The sequence below is a fragment of the Sminthopsis crassicaudata genome, chromosome 3, assembly GCF_048593235.1.
Source record: "Sminthopsis crassicaudata isolate SCR6 chromosome 3, ASM4859323v1, whole genome shotgun sequence".
Taxonomy (NCBI): Eukaryota; Metazoa; Chordata; class Mammalia; order Dasyuromorphia; family Dasyuridae; genus Sminthopsis; species Sminthopsis crassicaudata.
Window position 1 is genome coordinate 650,413,273 of NC_133619.1, and position 20,851 is coordinate 650,434,123.

General features: G+C 40.3%; 1 protein-coding gene across 1 annotated transcript; it reads right to left on the minus strand.

The window, feature by feature from the left end:
• Positions 1-18,459: 18,459 nt before the first annotated feature.
• On the minus strand, positions 18,460-20,549 carry LOC141562646 (nonsense-mediated mRNA decay factor SMG5-like). Its single transcript, XM_074302650.1, is given in 8 exon segments — positions 18,460-18,702; positions 18,813-18,965; positions 18,967-19,011; positions 19,235-19,524; positions 19,527-19,850; positions 19,853-20,003; positions 20,005-20,240; positions 20,306-20,549. Coding segments are annotated over 8 exon segments (1,686 nt in total).
• Positions 20,550-20,851: the final 302 nt, after the last annotated feature.

The following is a 20,851-nucleotide window of genomic DNA, read 5'->3' on the forward strand; positions in this document are numbered from 1 at the left end:
TCCTGGGGATGATTTTCGGAAGTCTTTTTGCTAATATCTTATTTAAGATTTTAGCATCGAGGGGGCGGAGCCAAGATGGCGGAGAAGAAACACACGTCTCTGTGAACGTCCTCACTCCCTCACAACCAATTAGATAAATTAAGTCTCAGAATTAGCTCAGGACTGATAGATACCACAAGGACTGGAAGCACGACTTACCAGCTGAAGAGAATCTGGAGTTTCAACAGGAAAGGTCAGTTCCCAGGGGAGGAAGAAGAGAGTCCAGCACAGACGGCTGGGTGCTCGCATACTGCGCCCATTGCGCTGGGAAAGGCTCTGGGATCAGAGAAGCCACTGAGGTAAAGGAATCTGGCACAGGCTGTTAGCTCTTCTCTGCTAATTATTTAGCAGTTCAGAAGAGAAAGCCAAAATATTTTAAAACTCAGATTAGATTTTCCCCGGACCCTAGAGGTGACTCAGCAGATCTCGGCACCAGGGGGTGTGGCCTCAGCTACCTCCTGAGAATAGTTAAGAGACTGACAAGTGAGTGGATACGGCCCAAGGCAACACACACTGCCTAGCTTAGCTGGAGGGAGTGGAACTCAGCTCCAGGAAGTCCCAGAGAAGCGGAACCTTTGAACTAGGGACTGCAGTTTCTGGCAGACAGTTCCAGTTTGAGCACAGGGGCTTTTCACGTCACCTGCTGCAGACATCCACTCCCCACCCGGACACATAGGCTGGGCTTTGTGCTGTCTTTACTATTCAACGCCCTCGAAGCACAGTAGTGCTAATCACCTCTGAGGCACTTCCAGGGAGGGGGTGGGGAACTCTCTCCCAGAGCTCTATCTTAGCTCAGGCGCAGGAGCCGCTGCATCCATCCAGTCTGGGAGGAAGCTGGTAAAGAAGTAAATAATTTCCTACCCCAGGGACAGACCCCAAAAGATTTTTTAAGTATGAGCAAAAAGCCAAGAAAAACCATAGATTCCTTCTATACAGAGAAAGAGCGGGTATCCAACCCCGAGGAAGTTAACAGCAGAGAGTCAGCAGATAACAACCTAAAGGGGAACGATTCCTGCCCCCCATCACATAACTCTCTCCTTGAAGAAACTCTTAAAAAATTAAGGGAGATTGAAGAAAAATGGGGAAAGGAAAGGGAAGCTATGATAGAGAATAACAACGTCCTGAAATTGGAGTTGGAAAAAATAAAGAATTAACAGGAGATGCAGGGAAACAAAATTTATGAATTAGAAAAGGTTAAAAAAACACAGGAAAGTAGGATTTATGAATTGGAAAAGATAAAAAAGTCTCAAGAAAATAGAATTTCTGAATTGGAAAAAGAAAATAATTCTCAAAAAAAAATTAGGGAAATGGAAAAAAATTCAATAGAGAAAAATAATTCATTTAAAAACGAAATTGGGCATTTACAAAAAGAACTAAAAACTGTGAAAGAAGAAAATAACTCCTTAAAAGTCAGGATGGAACAAATAGAAATGAATGATTCACAGAGAACCCAAGAATCAGTCAAACAAAACAAAAAAAAATGAGAAGCTGGAGAACAATGTCAAATACTTACTGGGAAAATCTATAGACCTGGAAAATAGATCTAGGAGAGATAATCTGCGGATTATTGGACTTACAGAAAACTATGACCAAAAAAAGAGCCTAGATTCTATTTTACAGGAAATTATCAAAGAGAACTGTCCAGAGATAATAGAAACAGAAGGGAAAGTAGATGTGGAAAGAATTCATCGTACTCCTTCTGAAATAGATCCTAAAAAAAGAACACCACGGAATATAGTGGCTAAGCTGCAGAATTACCACACAAAGGAGAAAATCCTGCAAGCAGCTAGAAAGAAACAATTTAAATACCAAGGTGCCACAATAAGGGTCACCCAAGATCTGGCTGCCTCCACATTAAAAGGTAGAAGGGCCTGGAACCTGATATTCCGTAAGGCAAAAGATCAAGGACTGCAACTAAGAATGAACTACCCAGCTAAGTTTAGCATCTTTTTCCATGGAAGAAGATGGTCATTCAATGAAACAGAGGAATTCTATATGTTTCTAAAAAAAACAGACTTAAACAAAAAATTTGATCTACATCCACAAGACTGAAGAGAAACAGAAAAAGGTACACAGAACCCTTGAGAACTGTAACTCTGTTGTGGGTATATAAAAAATACTCAAGGATAATTTGATTTTACTGATATAAAAGAAAAAAAGGGGGGTGTAGTAAAGGGAAGGAGGTCGGTTCAGAAAAAGGGGAAGGAGTGATAAAAAGAGGGAAACTACATCCCAGGAAGAGGCATAGAAAATACACCATATCTGAGGGAACTTAGTGAGGGGGAGAATCATTGTGTGAATTTTACTCTCATCAGGAGAGGCTCAAAGAGTAAATAATTAACATATTTGTTTTTCAGAGAATTTTCTCTCACCTCATTAAAAGGGGGGAGAGGAAAAGGGAAAAGGAAAAAAAGAATAAGTGAAGGGATTTGGAGGGAAGGGGGAGGGATCCAAAAAAAAAAAAAAAAAAAAAAAGACGGAGGGTTGCGCATCACAAGGGGGGTCTGTAAATTAATATCGGGGAGGGGAATCAGGGGGGTCAAGGGAAAAAAGCATAATCTGGGGATAATACGATGGCAGGAAATACAGAATTAGTAATTTTAACTGTAAATGTAAATGGGATGAACGATCCCATCAAACGGAGACGGATAGCAGATTGGATCAAAAAGCAGAACCCTACAATATGTTGTCTACAGGAAACACACTTAAAGCAGGGAGATACATACAGAGTAAAGGTAAAAGGTTGGAACAGAGCTTATTATGCTTCAGGTAAAGCCAAAAAAGCAGGGGTAGCTATCCTTATCTCAGATCAAGCAAAAGCAGAAGTAGATCTCGTTAAAAAAGATAAGGAAGGAAACTATATCCTGCTGAAAGGTAGCATAAATAATGAAGCCATATCAATACTAAACATATATGCACCAAGTGGTATAGCATCTAACTTTCTAAAGGAAAAGTTAAGAGAACTGCAAGAAGGAATAGACAGTAAAACTATAATAGTGGGAGATCTCAACCTTGCACTCTCAGATTTAGACAAATCAAACCACAAAACAAACAAGAAAGAAATTAAAAAAGTAAATAGAACATTAGAAAAACTAGGTATGATAGACCTTTGGAGAAAACTGAATGGCAATAGGAAGGAATATACTTTCTTCTCAGCAGTTCATGGATCCTATACAAAAATTGACCATATATTAGGACATAAAGATCTCAAAATTAAATGTAGGAAGGCAGAAATAATAAATGCCTTCTTCTCAGATCACAATGCAATAAAAGCTACATTCAGTAAAAAGTTAGGGGTAAATAGACCAAAAAGTAATTGGAAACTGAATAATCTCATCTTAAAGAATGACTGGGTGAAAGAGCAAATTATAGAAACAATTAACAATTTCACCCAAGATAATGATAATGATGGAGACATCATACCAAAATCTGTAGGATACAGCTAAAGTGGTAATAAGGGGGAATTTTATATCTTTAGAGGCTTCTTTGAAGAAAATAGAGAATGAGAAGATTAACGAATTGGGCCTGCAACTTAAAAAGCTAGAAAAAGACCAAATTAAAAACCCCCAACCAAAAATTAAACTTGAAATACAAAAATTAAAAGGAGAAATCAATAAAATTGAAAGTAAAAAAACTATTGAATTAATAAATAAATCCAAGAGTTGGTTTTAGGAAAAAGCCAATAAAATAGATAAATCTTTGGTAAATTTGATCCAAAAAAAGAAAGAGGAAAATCAAATTGTTAGTCTTACAAATGAAAAGGGGGATCTTTCCACCAATGAAGAGGAAATTAGAGAAATAATAAGGAGTTACTTTGCCCAACTTTATGCCAATAAATTTGATAACTTAAGTGAAATGGATAACTTCCTCCAAAAATATAGGCTCCCTAGATTAACAGAGGAGGAGATAAATTGCTTAAATAGTCCCATTTCAGAAAAAGAAATAGAACAAGCTATTAATCAACTCCCCAGGAAAAAATCCCCAGGGCCAGATGGATTCACATGTGAATTCTACCAAACATTTAAAGAATAATTAGCCCCAATGTTATATAAATTATTTGAAAAAATAGGTGATGAAGGAGTCCTACCAAACTCCTTTTATGACACAGACATGGTACTGATACCTAAACCAGGTAGATCGAAAACTGAGAAAGAAAATTATAGACCAATCTCCTTAATGAATATTGATGCTAAAATCTTAAATAAGATATTAGCAAAAAGACTACAGAAAATCATCCCCAGGATAATACACTATGATCAAGTAGGATTTATTCCAAGAATGCAGGGCTGGTTTAATATTAGGAAAACTATTAATATAATTGACCATATTAATAATCAAATTAATAAGAACCATATGATCATCTCAATAGATGCAGAAAAAGCATTTGACAAAATCCAACATCCATTCCTACTAAAAACTCTTGAGAGTATAGGAATAAATGGACTATTCCTTAGAATAATCAGAAGCATATACTTAAGACCTTCAGTAAGCATAATATGCAATAGAAATAAACTGCAACCTTTCCCAGTAAGATCTTGAGTGAAACAAGGTTTCCCACTATCACCATTACTATTCAATATAGTACTAGAAACTCTAGCCTCGGCAATAAGAGCCGAGAAAGAGATTCAAGGAATTAGAGTAGGAAATGAGGAAATTAAACTATCACTTTTTGCAGATGACATGATGGTATACTTAAAGAACCCCAAAGACTCTGCTAAAAAGCTACTAGAAATAATTCAAAATTTCAGCAAAGTGGCAGGATACAAAATAAATCCACATAAATCCTCGGCATTTTTATATATCACTAACAAAATGCAACAGCAATAGATCCAAAGAGAAATTCCATTCCAAACAAAGGTTGAGAGTATAAAGTATTTGGGAATCCATCTACCAAAGAAAAGTCAGGAATTATATGAGAAAAATTAAAAAACACTTGCCACAAAAATAAAATCAGATTTAAATAATTGGAAAGACATTCAGTGCTCTTGGATAGGCCGAGCGAATATAACAAAGTTGACAATACTCCCCAAACTAATCTATTTATTTAGTGCTATACCAATCAGACTCCCAAGAAACTATTTCAATGACCTAGAAAAAATAACAACAAAATTCATATGGAAGAATAAAAGGTCGAGAATTGCAAGGGAACTAATGAAAAAAAAAAAAAAAAAACTCAGAGGAAGGTGGTCTAAGTGTACCTGATCTAAAGCTATACTATATAGCAGCAGTCACCAAAACCATTTGGTATTGGCTAAGAAATAGACCGGTAGATCAGTGGAACAGATTAGATACAAAGGACAAAAAAGGGTACATATATAGCAACCTAATCTTTGACAAACCCAAAGGTACCAACATTAGGGACAAAAATTCATTATTCGGAAAAAACTGTTGGGAAAACTGGAAATTAGTATGGCAGAAATTAGATATGGATCCACACTTAACACCATATACCAAGATAAGATCAAAATGGGTCCATGATTTAGGCATAAAGAGGGAGATAATAAATAGATTAGAGGAACAAAGGATAATCTACCTCTCAGACTTGTGGAGGAGGAAGGAATTTATGACCAGAGGAGAACTGGAGATCGTTATTGATCACAAAATAGAAGATTTGGATTACACCAAACTAAAAAGTTCCTGTACAAACAAAATTAATGCAAACAAGATCAGAAGGGAAGTAACAAATTGGGAAAATATTTTTAAAAACAAAGGTTCTGACAAAGGTCTCATTTCCAAAATATATAGAGAACTGACCCTAATTTATTAGAAACCGAACCATTCTCCAATTGATAAATGGTCAAAGGATATGAACAGACAATTCTCAGAGGAAGAAATTGAAACTATATCCACTCACATGAAAGAGTGTTCCAAATCACTACTGATCAGAGAAATGCAAATTAAGACCACTCTGAGATACCACTACACACCTGTCAGATTGGCTAAGATGACAGGAACAAATAATGATAAATGTTGGAGGGGATGTGGGGAAATTGGTACACTAATGGTACACATTGCTGGTGGAGTTGCGAAAGAATCCAGCCATTCTAGAGAGCAATCTGGATTTATGCCCAACAAGTTATCAAACTGTGCATACCCTTTGACCCAGCAGCGCTACTACTGGGCTTATATCCCAAAAAAATACGAAAGAGCGGAAAGAGACATATATGTGCCAAAATGTTTGTGGCAGCTCTTTTTGTAGTAGCTAGTAATTGGAAGATGAATGAATGTCCATCAGTTGGAGAATGGTTGGGTAAATTGTGGTATATGAAGGTTATGGAATATTATTGCTCTGTAAGAAATGACCAGCAGGAGGAATACAGAGAGGCCTGGAGAGACTTAAATCAACTGATGCTGAGTGAAATGAGCAGAACCAGAAGATCACTGTACACTTCAACAACAATACTGTATGAGGATGTATTCTGATGGAAGTGGAAATCTTCAACATAAAGAAGATCCAACTCACTTCCAGTTGATCAATGATGGACAGAGGTAGCTACACCCAGAGAAGAAACACTGGGAAGTCAATGTAAATTGTTAGCACTAATATCTGTCTGCCCAGGTTGCATGTACCTTCGGATTCTAATGTTTATTGTGCAACAAGAAAATGATATTCACACACATGTATTGTACCTAGACTATATTGTAAGACATGTAAAATGTATGGGATTGCCTGTCATCGGGGGGAGGGAATAGAGGGAGGGGGGTAATTTGGAAAAATGAATACAAGGGATAATATTATAAAAAAAAAATATATATATATATATATATATAAAATAAAAAAATTTAAAAAAAGATTTTAGCATCAATATTCATTAAGGAGATTGGTCTATAATTTTCTTTCTCAGTTTTTGATCTACCTGGTTTAGGTATTAGTACCATGTCTGTGTCATAAAAGGAGTTTGGTAGGACTCCTTCATCCCCTATTTTTTCAAATAGTTTCTCTAGCATTGGGGCTAATTGCTCTTTAAATGTTTGGTAGAATTCACATGTGAATCCATCTGGCCCTGGGGATTTTTTCCTGGGGAGTTGAGTAATAGTTTGTTCTATTTCTTTTTCTGAAATGGGACTATTAAAGCAATTTATCTCCTCCTCTGTTAATCTAAGAAGCCTATATTTTTGGAGGAAGTCATCCATTTCACTTAAGTTATCAAATTTATTGGCATAAAGTTGGGCAAAGTAATTCCTTATTATTTCTCTAATTTCCTTTTCATTGGTGGAAAGATCCCCCTTTTCATTTGTAAGACAATTTAACTTTCCTCTTTCTTTTTTTCTGATCAGATTTACCAAAGGTTTATCTATTTTATTGGCATTTTCATAAAACCAACTCTTGGTTTTATTTATAAATTCAATAGTTTTTTTACTTTCAATATTATTGATTTCTCCTTTTAATTTTTGTATTTCAAGTTTAATTTTTGGTTGGGGGTTTTTAATTTGGTCTTTTTCTAGCTTTTTAAGTTGCAGGCCCAATTCGTTAATCTTCTCATTCTCTATTTTCTTCAAATAAGCCTCTAAAGATATAAAATTCCCCCTTATTACCACTTTAGCTGTATCCTACAGATTTTGGTATGATGTCTCCATCATTGCCATTATTTTGGGTGAAATTATTAATTGGTTCTGTAATTTGCAATTTCACCCAGTCATTCTTTAAGATGAGATTATTCAGTTTCCAATTACATTTTGGTCTATTTACCCCTAACGTCTTACTGAATGTAGCTTTTATTGCATTGTGATCTGAGAAGAAGGCATTTATTATTTCTGCCTTCCTACATTTAATTTTGAGATCTTTATGCCCTACTATACGGTCAATTTTTGTATAGGATCCATGAACTGCTGAGAAGAAAGTATTTCCTTTCTATTGCCATTCAGTTTTCTCCAAAGGTCTATCATACCTAGTTTTTCTACTGTTCTATTTACTTTTTAAGTTTCTTTCTTATTTGTTTTGTGGTTTGATTTGTCTAAATCTGAGAGTGAAAGATTGAGATCTCCCACTATTATAGTTTTACTGTCTATTTCTTCTTGAAATTCTCTTAACTTTTCCTTTAGAAAGTTAGATGCTCTACCACGTCGTGCATATATGTTTAGTATTGATTTGGCTTCATTATTTATGCTACCTTTCAGCAGGATATAGTTTCCTTCCTTATCTCTTTTAACTAGATCAGCTTCTGCTTTTGCTTGATCTGAGATAAGGATAGCTACCCCTGCTTTTTTTGGCTTTGCCTGAAGCATCATAGATTCTGCTCCAACCTTTTCCTTTACTCTGTATGTATCTCCCTGCTTTAAGTGTGTTTCCTGTAAACAACATATTGTAGGGTTCTGATTTTTGATGCAGTCTGCTATCTGTCTCCATTTGATGGGAGCGTTCATCCCATTCACATTTACAGTTAAAATTACTAATTCTGTATTTCCTGCCATCATATTATCCCCAGATTATGCTTTTTCCCTTGACCCCCCTGAACCCCTTCCCCAATATTCAATTTATAGACCCCCCCTTGTGACGCGCAGCCCTCCCTTTTTTTTTTTTGTATCCCTCACCCTTCCCTCCACGTCCCTTCCCTTATTTTCCTTTTCCTTTTCCCTTTTCCTCTCCCCCCTTTTAATGAGGTGAGAGAGAATTCTCTGAAAAACTAATATGTCAATTATTTACTCTTTGAGCCTCTTCTGATGAGAGTAAGATTCACACATTATTTCTCCCCCTTATTGTGGCACCTTGGTATTTAAATTGTTTTTTTTTCTAGCTGCTTGCAAGATTTTCTCCTTTGTGTGGTAATTCTGCATCTTAGCCACAATATTCTGTAGTGTTATTATTTTCAGGATCTATTTCAGAAGGAATTCGATGAATTCTTTCTACGTCTATTTTCCCTTCTGTTTCTATTATCTCTGGACAGTTCTCTTTGATGATTTCCTGTAAAATAGAATCTAAGCTCTTTTTTTGGTCATAGTTTTCTGGAAGTCCAATGATCCGCAGATTATCTCTCCTAGATCTATTTTCCAGGTCTATAGATTTTCCCAGTAAGTATTTGAAGTTATTCTCCAGCTTTTCATTTTTTGTTTGTTTTGTTTGACTGATTCTTGGGTTCTCAATGAATCATTCATTTCTATTTGTTCCATCCTGAATTTTAAGGAGTTATTTTCTTCATTCACAGTTTTTAGTTGTTTTTGTAAATGCCCAATTTCGTTTTTAAATAATTATTTTGCTCTATTGAATTTTTTTCCATTTCCCTAATTTTTTTTAGAGAATTATTTTCTTTTTCCAATTCAGAAATCCTATTTTCTTGAGACTTTGTTACCTTTTCCAATTCAGAAATCCTACTTTCCTGTGATTTTTTTGACGTTTTCTAATTCACAAATTTTGTTTCCCTGCATCTGCTGTGAATTCTTTATTTTTTCCAACTCCAATTTCATAGCTTCTCTTTCCTTTCCCCATTTTTCTTCAAACTCTCTTAATTTTTTAAGAGTTTCTTCTAGGAGAGAGTTATGTGATGGGGGGCAGGCATCATTCCCCTCTAGGCTGTTGTCTGCTGACTCTCTGCTGTTAACTTCCTTGGGGATGGATACCCTCTCTTTCTCTGTGTAGAATGAGTCAATGGTTCTTTTTGGCTTCTTACTTATGATTAAAAAATCTTTTGGGGTCTGTCCGTGGGGTAGGAAATTATTTATTTATTTCTTTACCAGATTCCTCCCAGACTGGATGGATGCAGCGGCCCCTGCACCTGAACTAAGAGAGAGCTCTGGGAGAGAGTTCCCCACCCCCTCCCTGGAAGTGCCTCAGAGGTGATTAGCATGGCAGTGCTGTGAGGGCACTGTGTGTCCTAGCGACTTCCCTGAGGTTTAAGAGTGAACAGTAAAGTGTGACACAAAGCCAGGGCTATGCATCCTGTGGGGCGTGGATGTCAGCAGCAGGTGACTTTGTGAAAAGCCCCTGCACTCAAACTGGAAGTGTCTGCCCTGAAACCCCAGTCCCTAGTTCAAAGGTTCCGCTTCCCTGGGACTTCTGGGGCTGAGCTCCACAGCCTCCAGCCAAGCCAGGCACTGTGTGTTATTTTGGGCCGTGTCCGCCCGCTTTTCAATCTCTTAACTACCCCCAGGTGAAAGACCGGACAGCCGAAGTCGGCTACACCCACAGAGCCCAGATCTATTGAGTCACTTTCAGATTGGGGTGGTTCTAGTATCTGGCTTCATATTTTAAAGTGGCTTGATTTCTCTTCTGAGCTGCTGTTTTATAAGCAGAGAAGAGCTAACAGCCTGTGCCAGATTCTTCTATCTCAGTGGCTTCTCTGATCCCAGAGCTCTCCCCAGCGCTATCGCCAGCACCCAACCGTCTGTGCTGACCATTCTTCTTCCTCCCCTGGGAACCGACCTTTTCTGTTGGAACTCCAGATTCTCTTTAGCTGGTAAGTCGAGCTTCCAGTCCTTGTGGTTTCTATCAGTCCAGCGCTATTTTTGAGGCTGATTTAACTAATTGGTAATGAGGGAAGAAGGGAGCTCACAGAATCGTGTGTATCTTCTCCACCATCTTGGCTTTGCCACCCCCCCCCCCCCCCCCGCCAAGACTAACATTTTTTTAAAAACACTAGTGACATTGGGGAACACTTAGCTAATCTGATTAAAAAGAAGAACAGAAATTGATAAGAAATCAAACCATTCTCCAATTGAGAAATGGTCAAAGGATATGAACAGACAATTCTCAGATGATGAAATTGAAACTATATCCACTCATATGAAAGGGTGATCACTACTGATCAGAGAAATGCAAATTAACACAACTCTGAGATACCACTATACCCCTGTCAGATTGGCTAAGATGACAGGAAAAGATAATGATGAATGTTGGAGGGGATGTGGGAAAACTGGGACACTGATGCATTGTTGGTGCAGTTGTGAAAGAATCCAGCCATAGTGGAGAGCAATCTGGAACTGTGTCCCCAAAGTCATCAAACTGGGCATACCCTTTGATCCAGAAGTGCTACTACTGGGCTGATTTCCCAAAGGAATACTGAAGAGGGGAAAGGGGCCTGTGGGTGCCAAAATGTTTGTGGCAGCCCTTTTTGGAGTGGCTAGAAACTGCAAAATGAATGGATGCCCATCGTTTGGAGAATGGTTGGCTAAATTGTGGTGTATGAAAGTTATGGAATATTATTGCTCTGTAAGAAATGACCAGCAGCATGATTTCAGAAAGGCCTGGAGACACTTCCCTCAACTGATGCTGAGTGAAATGAGTAGGACCAGGAGATCGTTGTGTACTTCAACAACAATACTGGATGATGATCAATTCTGATGGATGTGGCCATTTTCAACAATGAAATGAACCAAATCAGTTGCAGTAGATTAGTAATGAACTGAACCAGCCACACCCAGGCAAAGAACTCTGGGAGATGACTATGAACCAGTACAAAGAATTTCCAATCCCTCTATTTTTGTCCGCCTGCATTTTGGATTTCCTTCACAAGCCAAATGTACACTATTTCAAAGTCTGATTCTTTTTGTACAGCAAAACAACTGTTTGGACATGTATACATATATTGTATTTAATTTGTACTTTAATATGTTGGACATTGATTGGTCAACCTGCCATCTGGGGGGATGGAAGGAGAGGAAAAATTAGAACAAAAGGTTTGGCAATTGTCAATGTTGTAAAATTAGCCATGCATATATCTGGTAAATCAAATCTATTAATAAATTTTTTAAAAAAGAATTTAATGAATAAAATTAAAGAAAACATTTTACCAATTAAAAAAAAATATTTGCTTGCCAAGAGATCATTAGTATACTACTTAGATTTCGTGATGGCATGCTTGCCCGGGTACTGGGTAATGGACACAGCTCCCAAGCTTTCCCAGTCACCAATCGAGGGAAAGACCATGTCCATGCTCCCATGTCTTTTAGCCAGATTTTAGCCATGTTGTCAAATAGCCTGTATGATGACAAACATTAAAATCAGCTTCCACACTGATGGCAAATTCTTCACCTTGAAAAGGCTACCAGCCAAAACTAAAGTGGAGGGAGTATTGGTGTCATATTCTTCTCTAAAATACAATTTTCTCTGGGAGCAGGTTTCCTGGGGGGGCTTCTGGGAGAAGCCTTAGTTTCAGTGGAGTATAATCCCCCCAAGTTCAGCCAGGGATTAATGTCCAAATCCTTTGTTTCCGTCAAAATCTTATTTCCTTCACTTGGGGCTTGGCTAGTTTTCTGGAGGCCTTCTGGATCTTGCATCTAGTCCTTTGCCTCTGCCAGCTTCTGCCTCTAGCTCCCTCCAACTGTCTCCGCATCCAAAGGTTTGTACCTCAGCTTCCAGCCAGCACAAAGGTGGAAAATGGAATAACTCTGTCTCTGCCTCCAAGAGTGGGCTTGTCCTTTACTGGGCTTGTCCTTCTGGTGCTGAAAGCTTCTGGCTTATATGCCCTACACTGAGTACAAACCCATCATTATATCACTAGGAAACCATTATTCGTTGTAGGATTAAATCAATGTTCAACTAGATTTAACCACAATCTCCTCAATTCCACTTAGCACCTTGTCTCTAGTTCTGGCCCATAACATCTCCTTGTAGGATCAGATCAATCATACTGAACCATGCTAAATTAGATCATTATAGTCTCTATCAATTGCACTGTCTTAGTACCTTGTAAGAATCCTAACATATTGATACAGGACTTTTTGTTTGCAGGCGATTGGGCGAAATGCAGTTTTGGAGCTGAGATGCAACAAAGTACGGATCGATTGTACTGATTTTGGCCTGACAATTAAGAAAACCAAGAAAACAGGTTCTCCATCACCAAGCACCATAAGTGGATTCCATCAGTTCCAGTGAATGGTGAGTTGTGAATGCTGTGGACAATTTCTCTTAGTTTGGCAGTCTCCTTTCCAGGGATGTCCACATTAATAATGAGTTTGACACACACATTGCCAAAGCTAGCTCAATGTTTGGGCGACGCTGAAGGGACGTATGGGAGAATGAGAGCTATCAGACTGACCACACACTGAACCTAAGGTTGTGTTGACCTTGTTGTTGTAGGCCTTTGAAACATGGATAGGCTTTCAGTTCCATGCCAGGAAACTGAAGACCTGGCAGAAGAAGATAGATAACCAGAAGCTGGGGTCCTTTCTTGAATTAACCTTCCCATCATTCCCCGTTGGGCTGTCCACATTGTTCAACTGCCGAATGTCCACTTACCAAAAAAGTTATCTTATGGAGAAATCACATAGGACAAGAGCCCACAATGTGGTCATAAAAAGCAATACAAGGACGTTCTCAAGTTAGTAGAACTGATTATATGACAGGAGAGAGCCTGTCTCAGGACCACCCAGCATGGTGTGCCCTCATCAGAGAAAGTGTTTTATGAAAAAAGCAGAATTGAATTAACCTAAAAGGAACTGAAGTTGTCCAAAATTTGAGTGGCCATTCCAAATGTATATAGGGGCTATTTGTGTCTGACCTATGGCAGAGCGATCTGAGCTCATATTGGTCTGATCAGCCACAGTCCCACACCTTGGAACTCCACTCTAACATAGTAATGTCATTTTGTTGCTCTTCAACAGGGAAGGACAATCACCAAGTAGCCAAGCTCCCACTCTCTGGGGATTCTCTTTAGTCAACTTTAATGTTTGTCTTGAATGAAAAGATCACTAAAAAGATACTGGTCCTGGAGAATGGGAGAGCCAGTAAAAATCCTAGGGAAGAGATATTGAAATAAAGCTCCTTTCTTCGAGCAAAGGAGTGGTGGGATCCAACATGGAATATTATGTCTATTTGGATGTGATGTTTTGGGAGTTAAAGTCAGGGTTCAATATAGGTAATGCTGAGAAACCTTTTGACAAAAGGCATCCTTAAAACATTTTTTTAACATTACATGATGTTTGGGTTTGTTTTAGAATACATTTTATCTGAACAAAAGATATTGGAGATCGAGTGAACTATACTCAATGAGTCAGCACTATAAGGTGATCATCAAAAAATCTAAACTGAACTCTGAACTGAAACAAGGTACTAAGAGGAACTGAGGAGACAATGGTTAAATCTAGTTTAGCACTGATTTAATACTACAACAAATAATGGTTTCCTAGTGATATAATGATTGGAATATACTCAGTGTGGGGCATATAAGGAGAAGCTCTCAGGGCTAGATAGGAGAGACGCACTAGAAGCTCTTGGAGGCTGAGACAGATTCATTCCATCTTCCAAACCTTTGTGGTGGCTGGAGGTTGGAGGTTGGAGCATAAGCCCTTGGGCTCAGACAGATTCATCCCATCTCACACCACACTGGTGGCAGGCTCTCGTCCTTCACTTCTCCACTGAAACCAAGGCTGCAGAAGGCTATCCGGAAAGATGCCCAGCACTAGGAGGGAGAGCATAAAGGATCTCGACTATAACAAAGCTAACTGGGCCACAGGAAAGGAGACAAGACTTTGAAAGAGATAACAGAGGATTTGGACTTTAACTCCTGGCTACTCGTGTGGTGATTACTGAACTGAAGGAAGGCTGCTGCCAGAGACCCCAAGAAAACCTCAACAGAGAACATTACCTTTTAGAGAGAATATTACACTTCTGTATTAAAATTGGATTAGCTTCTCAGAATAAGGAGATTTTTCTGTCCTGGGACTTGATCAGACTGTGTCTATACAGTTATTTAGTTCTTAGTGCCACCATGGAGGAGGTTACTGAGCAGCTTGAGAATTTCCAGAAGAAAGCCCTCAGGATGGAGAAGCCTGAAGGAACTGCCAATATTTGACCTGGAAAAGACCAGGCTGTTGACATGTGTATCAAAATAACTGCTCAATATTTCAAATGCTGTTAAAAGGAAAATGGATTCGACTTCTTCTGTTTGGCCTGAGAAGGCAGGATCATAAACAATGGATAGAAGCTATAAGGGACAAGTTGATATGAGGACAAATTTTGTAATCTGTACGGTTAGCTGAAGTGCAATCATTTTTCTTGAGAAATGGTGGGTTCCTTTGTTATGTCCTGCTTTCTAGAGACCCCATACCAGGGTGATTAAAACATCCTTTCCTGGTGGAGAAGTGATGAGGCGGGACTCCTGAGGATGGTGGAAAAATGGAGTCCAATTATTTCAAAGACTTCCCCCTTTTTAAACCCTTATACCCTTATGTGAAAACACTGGACATGAGCTAAGTATATACTGCGCACGTGGGACCACCTACACAACTTGCTATTGCATGTTATTGCATATTAAGGGCTCTTGGATAGGCCGAACGATTATAATAAAGGTGACAAGAGTCCCCAAACTAATCTATTTATTTAGTGCTATACCAATCAGACTCCCAAGAAACTATTTTAATGATCTAGAAAAAATAACAAAATTCATATGGAAGAATACATTTTGGTCGACAATTTCAAGGGAATTAAAGAAAAAAAAAAAAAAAGGCAGATGAAGTTGGCCTAGGTGTACCTGACCTCAAGCTATATTATATAGCAGCAGTCACCAAAACCATTTGGTATTGGCTCAGAAATAGACCAGTCGATCAGTGGAACAGATAAGCTACAAAGGACAAAAAAGGGAACAACTATAGCAATCTACTGTTTGACAACCTCAAAGACCCCAACATTTGGGATAAAAATTCATTATTTGAAAAAAACTGTTGGGAAAACTGGAAATTGGTATGGCAGAAATTAGATATGGATCCACACTTAACACCCTATACCAAGATGAGATCAAAATGGGTCCATGCTTTAGGCATAAAGAATGAGATCATAAATAGATTAGAAGAACAGAGAATAGTCTACCTCTCAGACCTGTGGAGGAGGAAGGAATTTATGACCAGAGGAGAACTGGAGATCGTTATTGATCACAAAATAGAAGATTTGGATTACACCAAACTAAAAAGTTCCTGTACAAACAAAACTAATGCAAACAAGATCAGAAGGGAAGTAACAAATTGGGAAAATATTTTTACAGTTAAAGGTTCTGACAAAGGCCTCATTTCCAAATTATATAGAGAACTGACGCTAATTTATAAGAAATCAAACCATTCTCCAATGGATAAATGGTTAAAGGATATGAACAGACAATTCTCAGATGATGAAATTGAAACTATATCCACTCATATGAAAGAGTATTCCAAATCACTACTGATCAGAGAAATGCAAATTAAGACAACTCTGAGATACCACTACACCCCTGCCAGGTTGGCTGAGATGACAGGAACAAACAATGAGGAATGCTGGAGGGGATGTGGGAAAACTGAGACACTGATGCATTGTTGGTGGAGCTGTGAAAGAATCCGGCCATTCTGGAGAGCAATCTGGAACTATTCCCCATAAGTCATCAAACTGTGCATACCCTTTGATCCAGCAGTGCTACTCCTGGGCTTACATCCCAAAGGAATACTGAGGAGGGGAAAGGGACCTGTAAGTACCAAAATGTTTGTAGCATTTCTTTTTGTAGTGGCTAGAAACTAGAAGATGAATGGATGTCCATCAATTGGAGAATGGTTGGGGAAATTATGGTATATGAAGCTTATGGAAAATTATTGCTCTGTAAGAAATGACCAGCAGGATGACCAGAGAGGCTTGGAGAGACTTACATCAAGTGATGCTGAGTGAAATGCGCAGAACCAGAAGATCGCTGTACACTTCAACAACAATGCTGTATGAAGAGGTATTCTCATGGAAGTGGAGATCTTCAACATAAAGAAGATCCAACTCACTTTCAGCTGATCAATGATGGACAGAAACAAGTACACCCACAGAAAGAACAGTGGGAAGTGAATCTAAATTGTTAGCACTACTGTCTATCTACCCAGGGTACTTATACCTTCGGAATCCAATTCTTTCCGTGTAACAAAAAAAGTGGATTTACACACTTTCAAACGTTTTCCTTTGGCAGAAAGTAGGTTTTCTCCATTAAATGGCTAAGTATCAGCATGGATAATAACTTGTTAAGAATGTATTATATGTCCCTTGTTCAGTATAAACGAACTAGATAATTTATCCACATTTTTCTCTTAAAAAGAAATGGATATATTTTATATTTACATTCCTAATTTTCTCAGTTTGGTTCACCTTCCCATACACTTAAACATATTTTTCCTTTATTTGTCACTCCTACTACATCAGAAACCAACAAGCAATTTTTAAAATGCTGGAAAAATAATGCCCTCATTACATACGTGTTTGTATCGATCATCAAAATTTATTCTTAATTGGCACATCTAAAAATGTATGTCTCTTACTGCATTCTGAGTTCATCATCTCTTGGGAAGCAGGTGTGTAGAATACCTTATCCTCAGTTCTTTGCCATTATATTTCTTGTCATTATATTGAACAGATTTCTAAAGTCAACTAATTTTCTCAGCAATGTTGTTAATTATAATTAAAGTTGCATTTCTTCTAAATGAATAATTGAATGTAACTGTAATGATTAATATATTAATGATACAAATTATTTTCTAATTATGCTCTATAACTAGATGCCCTCTATATCCATACATAGAAATGTCCCCCCAGGTACTTTGAAATTGTTAATTTCAAAGTTTCTTACACAATATTTCTTTTTTAGTTTAATTTATTTTTGTCACATTTTAAATTCTAAGCTGTTTTTTTTTATTTGACCAACATTTGACAAAGATTTTTTTTAATTTTTTTAATTCACAAAGAAAACAGGCATTTCCATAAAAGTACAATAAATCTATTATATACAACTTCTTATTTCCTCCAAATACAAAATTATCATGTGAATTTCTTTTCTTTTTCTTTCTCCTCCTCCCAAAGGTGACTATTAAATATATGTGTGTGTATATATATGTGAGTATAAAATTATTCTATACATTCTATTTCATCTGTTCTTCATATGCTGTTAGTACCTTTCATATGCCTTGCTTTTAATTTGCATGTTTATGAAATTATTTGTTGCTTCGTCTTTCTCAAAACCATATTGCTGTTACTGTGTAAAATGTTCTCTTGGTTCTGCTTACTTTGCTTTCCACTACTTCATGCAAGTCTTAACATGCCTTTTGAAGATCATTGAGCTCATCCTTTCTTATAGCATAGTAACTCTATACCCCAAATGATGGGGGTTCCTGCAGTTTCTAGCTCTTTTGTACCACAGAATAGTTATCAACATCCCAATCTTACTGACAGTTATGACTATTTGTTCATTTCCATCCATCTTATTTTTACTCATTATTTTCATCCTCCTCAACCTCTCTTTTTGCCCTATTTCTGCTAACTTCTCTTCTCTCTCCACCCTTCAAGATCCGGAGAACAGATGGAGCAGATTTATAAATATTTGTAAAAACCATACGAGCTCTGTGTTTCTTATACTACAGTAGTATTCCTGCAGAAACCTAAACTACAATTTGTTTAGTCATTCGCTATTTGAAGGGCAGCCTCTTAGTTTCCAGTTCTTTGTCATCAAAAGTTCCTATATATATTTTAGAATTTGTAGGGTTTTTTTTCCTTTTTCCCTAATCATGCAGCTGGGCCCGCCTTCCCGGGCCCGGGGCGGCGCCCCTTTCTCCCGAGCCTCCCCCGAAGGAGGAACCGCCCAGAGAATGAGGCCCAGCTTCGGGTCGAACGACGACGAGACTGTCAGGCAGGTGGGCAGCGAAGTGGCCAAACGTGCGCATGACGCAGGCGCGCAGAGCCACGTCTTCCCTGGAGAAAGTGGGAAACACGTCGAGGTCAAAGTTTAAGCTCGCGTGGGCAGCCTGGAAGGGGAGGAGGGAGCGCCAGGATGGTGTCCTCCAGGAGGGCATAGAGATGGGGGGGCTGGGCCGCTCAAAGTGGGGGAGCAGCTGGCGGAGCCGGGGGGGCCAGCCGCGAGGTGGGGGGTTTCCGAGCTCCTGGGCGCTGGCAGCAGGTTGAGCAGTGCAGCAGCAGGTCCCTCCAGAGGCCCGGCCACGCGCGCATGCTGAGGGCGCTGAGGGCCGGCTCGGTGAGCCAGCCACTGCAGGACGACCCGGAGAGCCGGGGAGCAGCCCTTCTGCGCACAGAATGTCCAGCCGCTCTTGCAGAGCCTGCGAGTTGGGGAGGGTCCAGCTGCTGGAGATGGGCGCTTTTCCTCCGAGGCTCTCTCCTCTTCTCCTTCTTCTGAGGCTACTTCGCTGAAGCTGCTGTCCGAGTCGGGGGGCGAACAGAAAGAAACGTCCCCCCAATCTTCGCCGTCCTCTAAGACACGGTAGGAGTCCCCCGGGGGAGTCCCGGCTCCCCGTCCGGCTCCCAGACTTCCCATGGACTCGCTGTCCTCCCACGAATCTTCAGGGCAGGAGAGGTGGAATGGAAGAAACGCGGGCTTCCTGATCGCTCTCTGGGAACTCGCCGACGTGAACCGAGACGGGGTGGGGAGCGGGGAGCTCTGGTGCGCCGTTCTCCCTCTTCCAGCCAAGGCTCCTCAGGCTCCTGCGTTTCGTCCCTCCCTGGCGCCACCCGGCTGTGCAGCGCCGCCCGGATGTTGCCGCCCACCAGGCGCATGATATGAGAGAAGAAAACCAGGCTGAAGGAGATGGCCGTGTGGCTCAGTTCCGAGCCGCTCTCTTCAAGTTCTCCAGAGTCAAGAGGCACAGGATGACCATTTGGAAGACCAGTTGATTTGGCAAGAGCGAGGAGCCATGCCCCTGCTCCGCCCCCGCTCTCCTGGCCCAGCCTTGGCCGGCTTGGATCGCCAGGTGGGAGAGACACAGCTGAAAGTCCTCCAGGACCCTCGCGCCACAGCCTCTCCAGCGCCGGGTGTCTTCTGCCTTGGGCGTCAGGAGGCTCTGGAGATACACAAAGCTGACCAGCAGCCTTCTCACATCTTCCCGCGCCTGGTGCTCTGGACCTAGTTTCCCCAGCGGAACACTCGGGAGCTGTCTGTATTCCTCCTGATCTTCAGATAGATCTGCTCCAGACCCAGGAAGGCTGCAGCGTGGGGGACTTTGGAATGGATGCAACACTGATAAAAACACGTGGCCTCGACGTAAGAAAATTTAGCTCCGGACAGAGTTGCCAGGTGCACGAAGGGCAAGCCCAGGTCGGGGAATGAGCGACAGGGCTCGGTAGTAGTAGAGCTTAGCTTGCTCCTCTCCCTCCGAGGCCGTGAACTCCCTCAGATAGTGGTACAAGTCTCCAATCGAAGCAGACAAAGATGGCAGAAACTTCCTGGCCCAGTCCCATCTCTTCCGCGGAGGGAGAGCCGCTCTCCTCGCTTGGCTCCCAGGCTGGCTGGAAGGCCAGTAGATGTAGTTTTCCAATTGCAGCTCGAACTGTGCTTGCATAGAAAAGAAAAGGCAATGATAGACATGAATTCCATTTTTGAGGTGCTCCTGTAAGCACCTTCTGGGCCCCAAGCGTCCATAAGGGCTCCCCTGGTCTTCCGGAGGGTTTGGAGATTGTAGTACACTTTCCTCCACAGCAGCTCTTCCGCGACCATCCCATAATATCGTGGGCTCAGCAGGATGAGGCAAATGGCAGATTGTTCCAGTTGGCTCCTCAGGGCCGCATTCTGGGGCTGGAAAACTTCTTGGTGGGCCGTCTCCCTCGCGAGGAGGGCGTCCAGCTGCTGTGCTGATCCCACCATCTTCAGGAGAAGTCCTTTTGGTTTTGGTTGGGTTCCATAGTTCCAGATCGCTCTTCACGCGTCGCTTTGGTAACTGGCGCAGTGAGCTCCAAGGCCGCTCTCCCCAAAAAAATCAGGGATCTCCTCAGGGAAAGAAAGGGAGACCGAGAGAACCCGTCCTTCCCCTAACTGGCGCAGAGAGCTCCTAGTCCGCTCTCCCCAGAAAATCAGGGATCTCCTCAGGGAAAGGGAGACCGAGAGAACCCGTCCCTCCCCTAATCGGCGCAGTGAAAATCAAGAACACTTTTCCCAAAAAATCACGA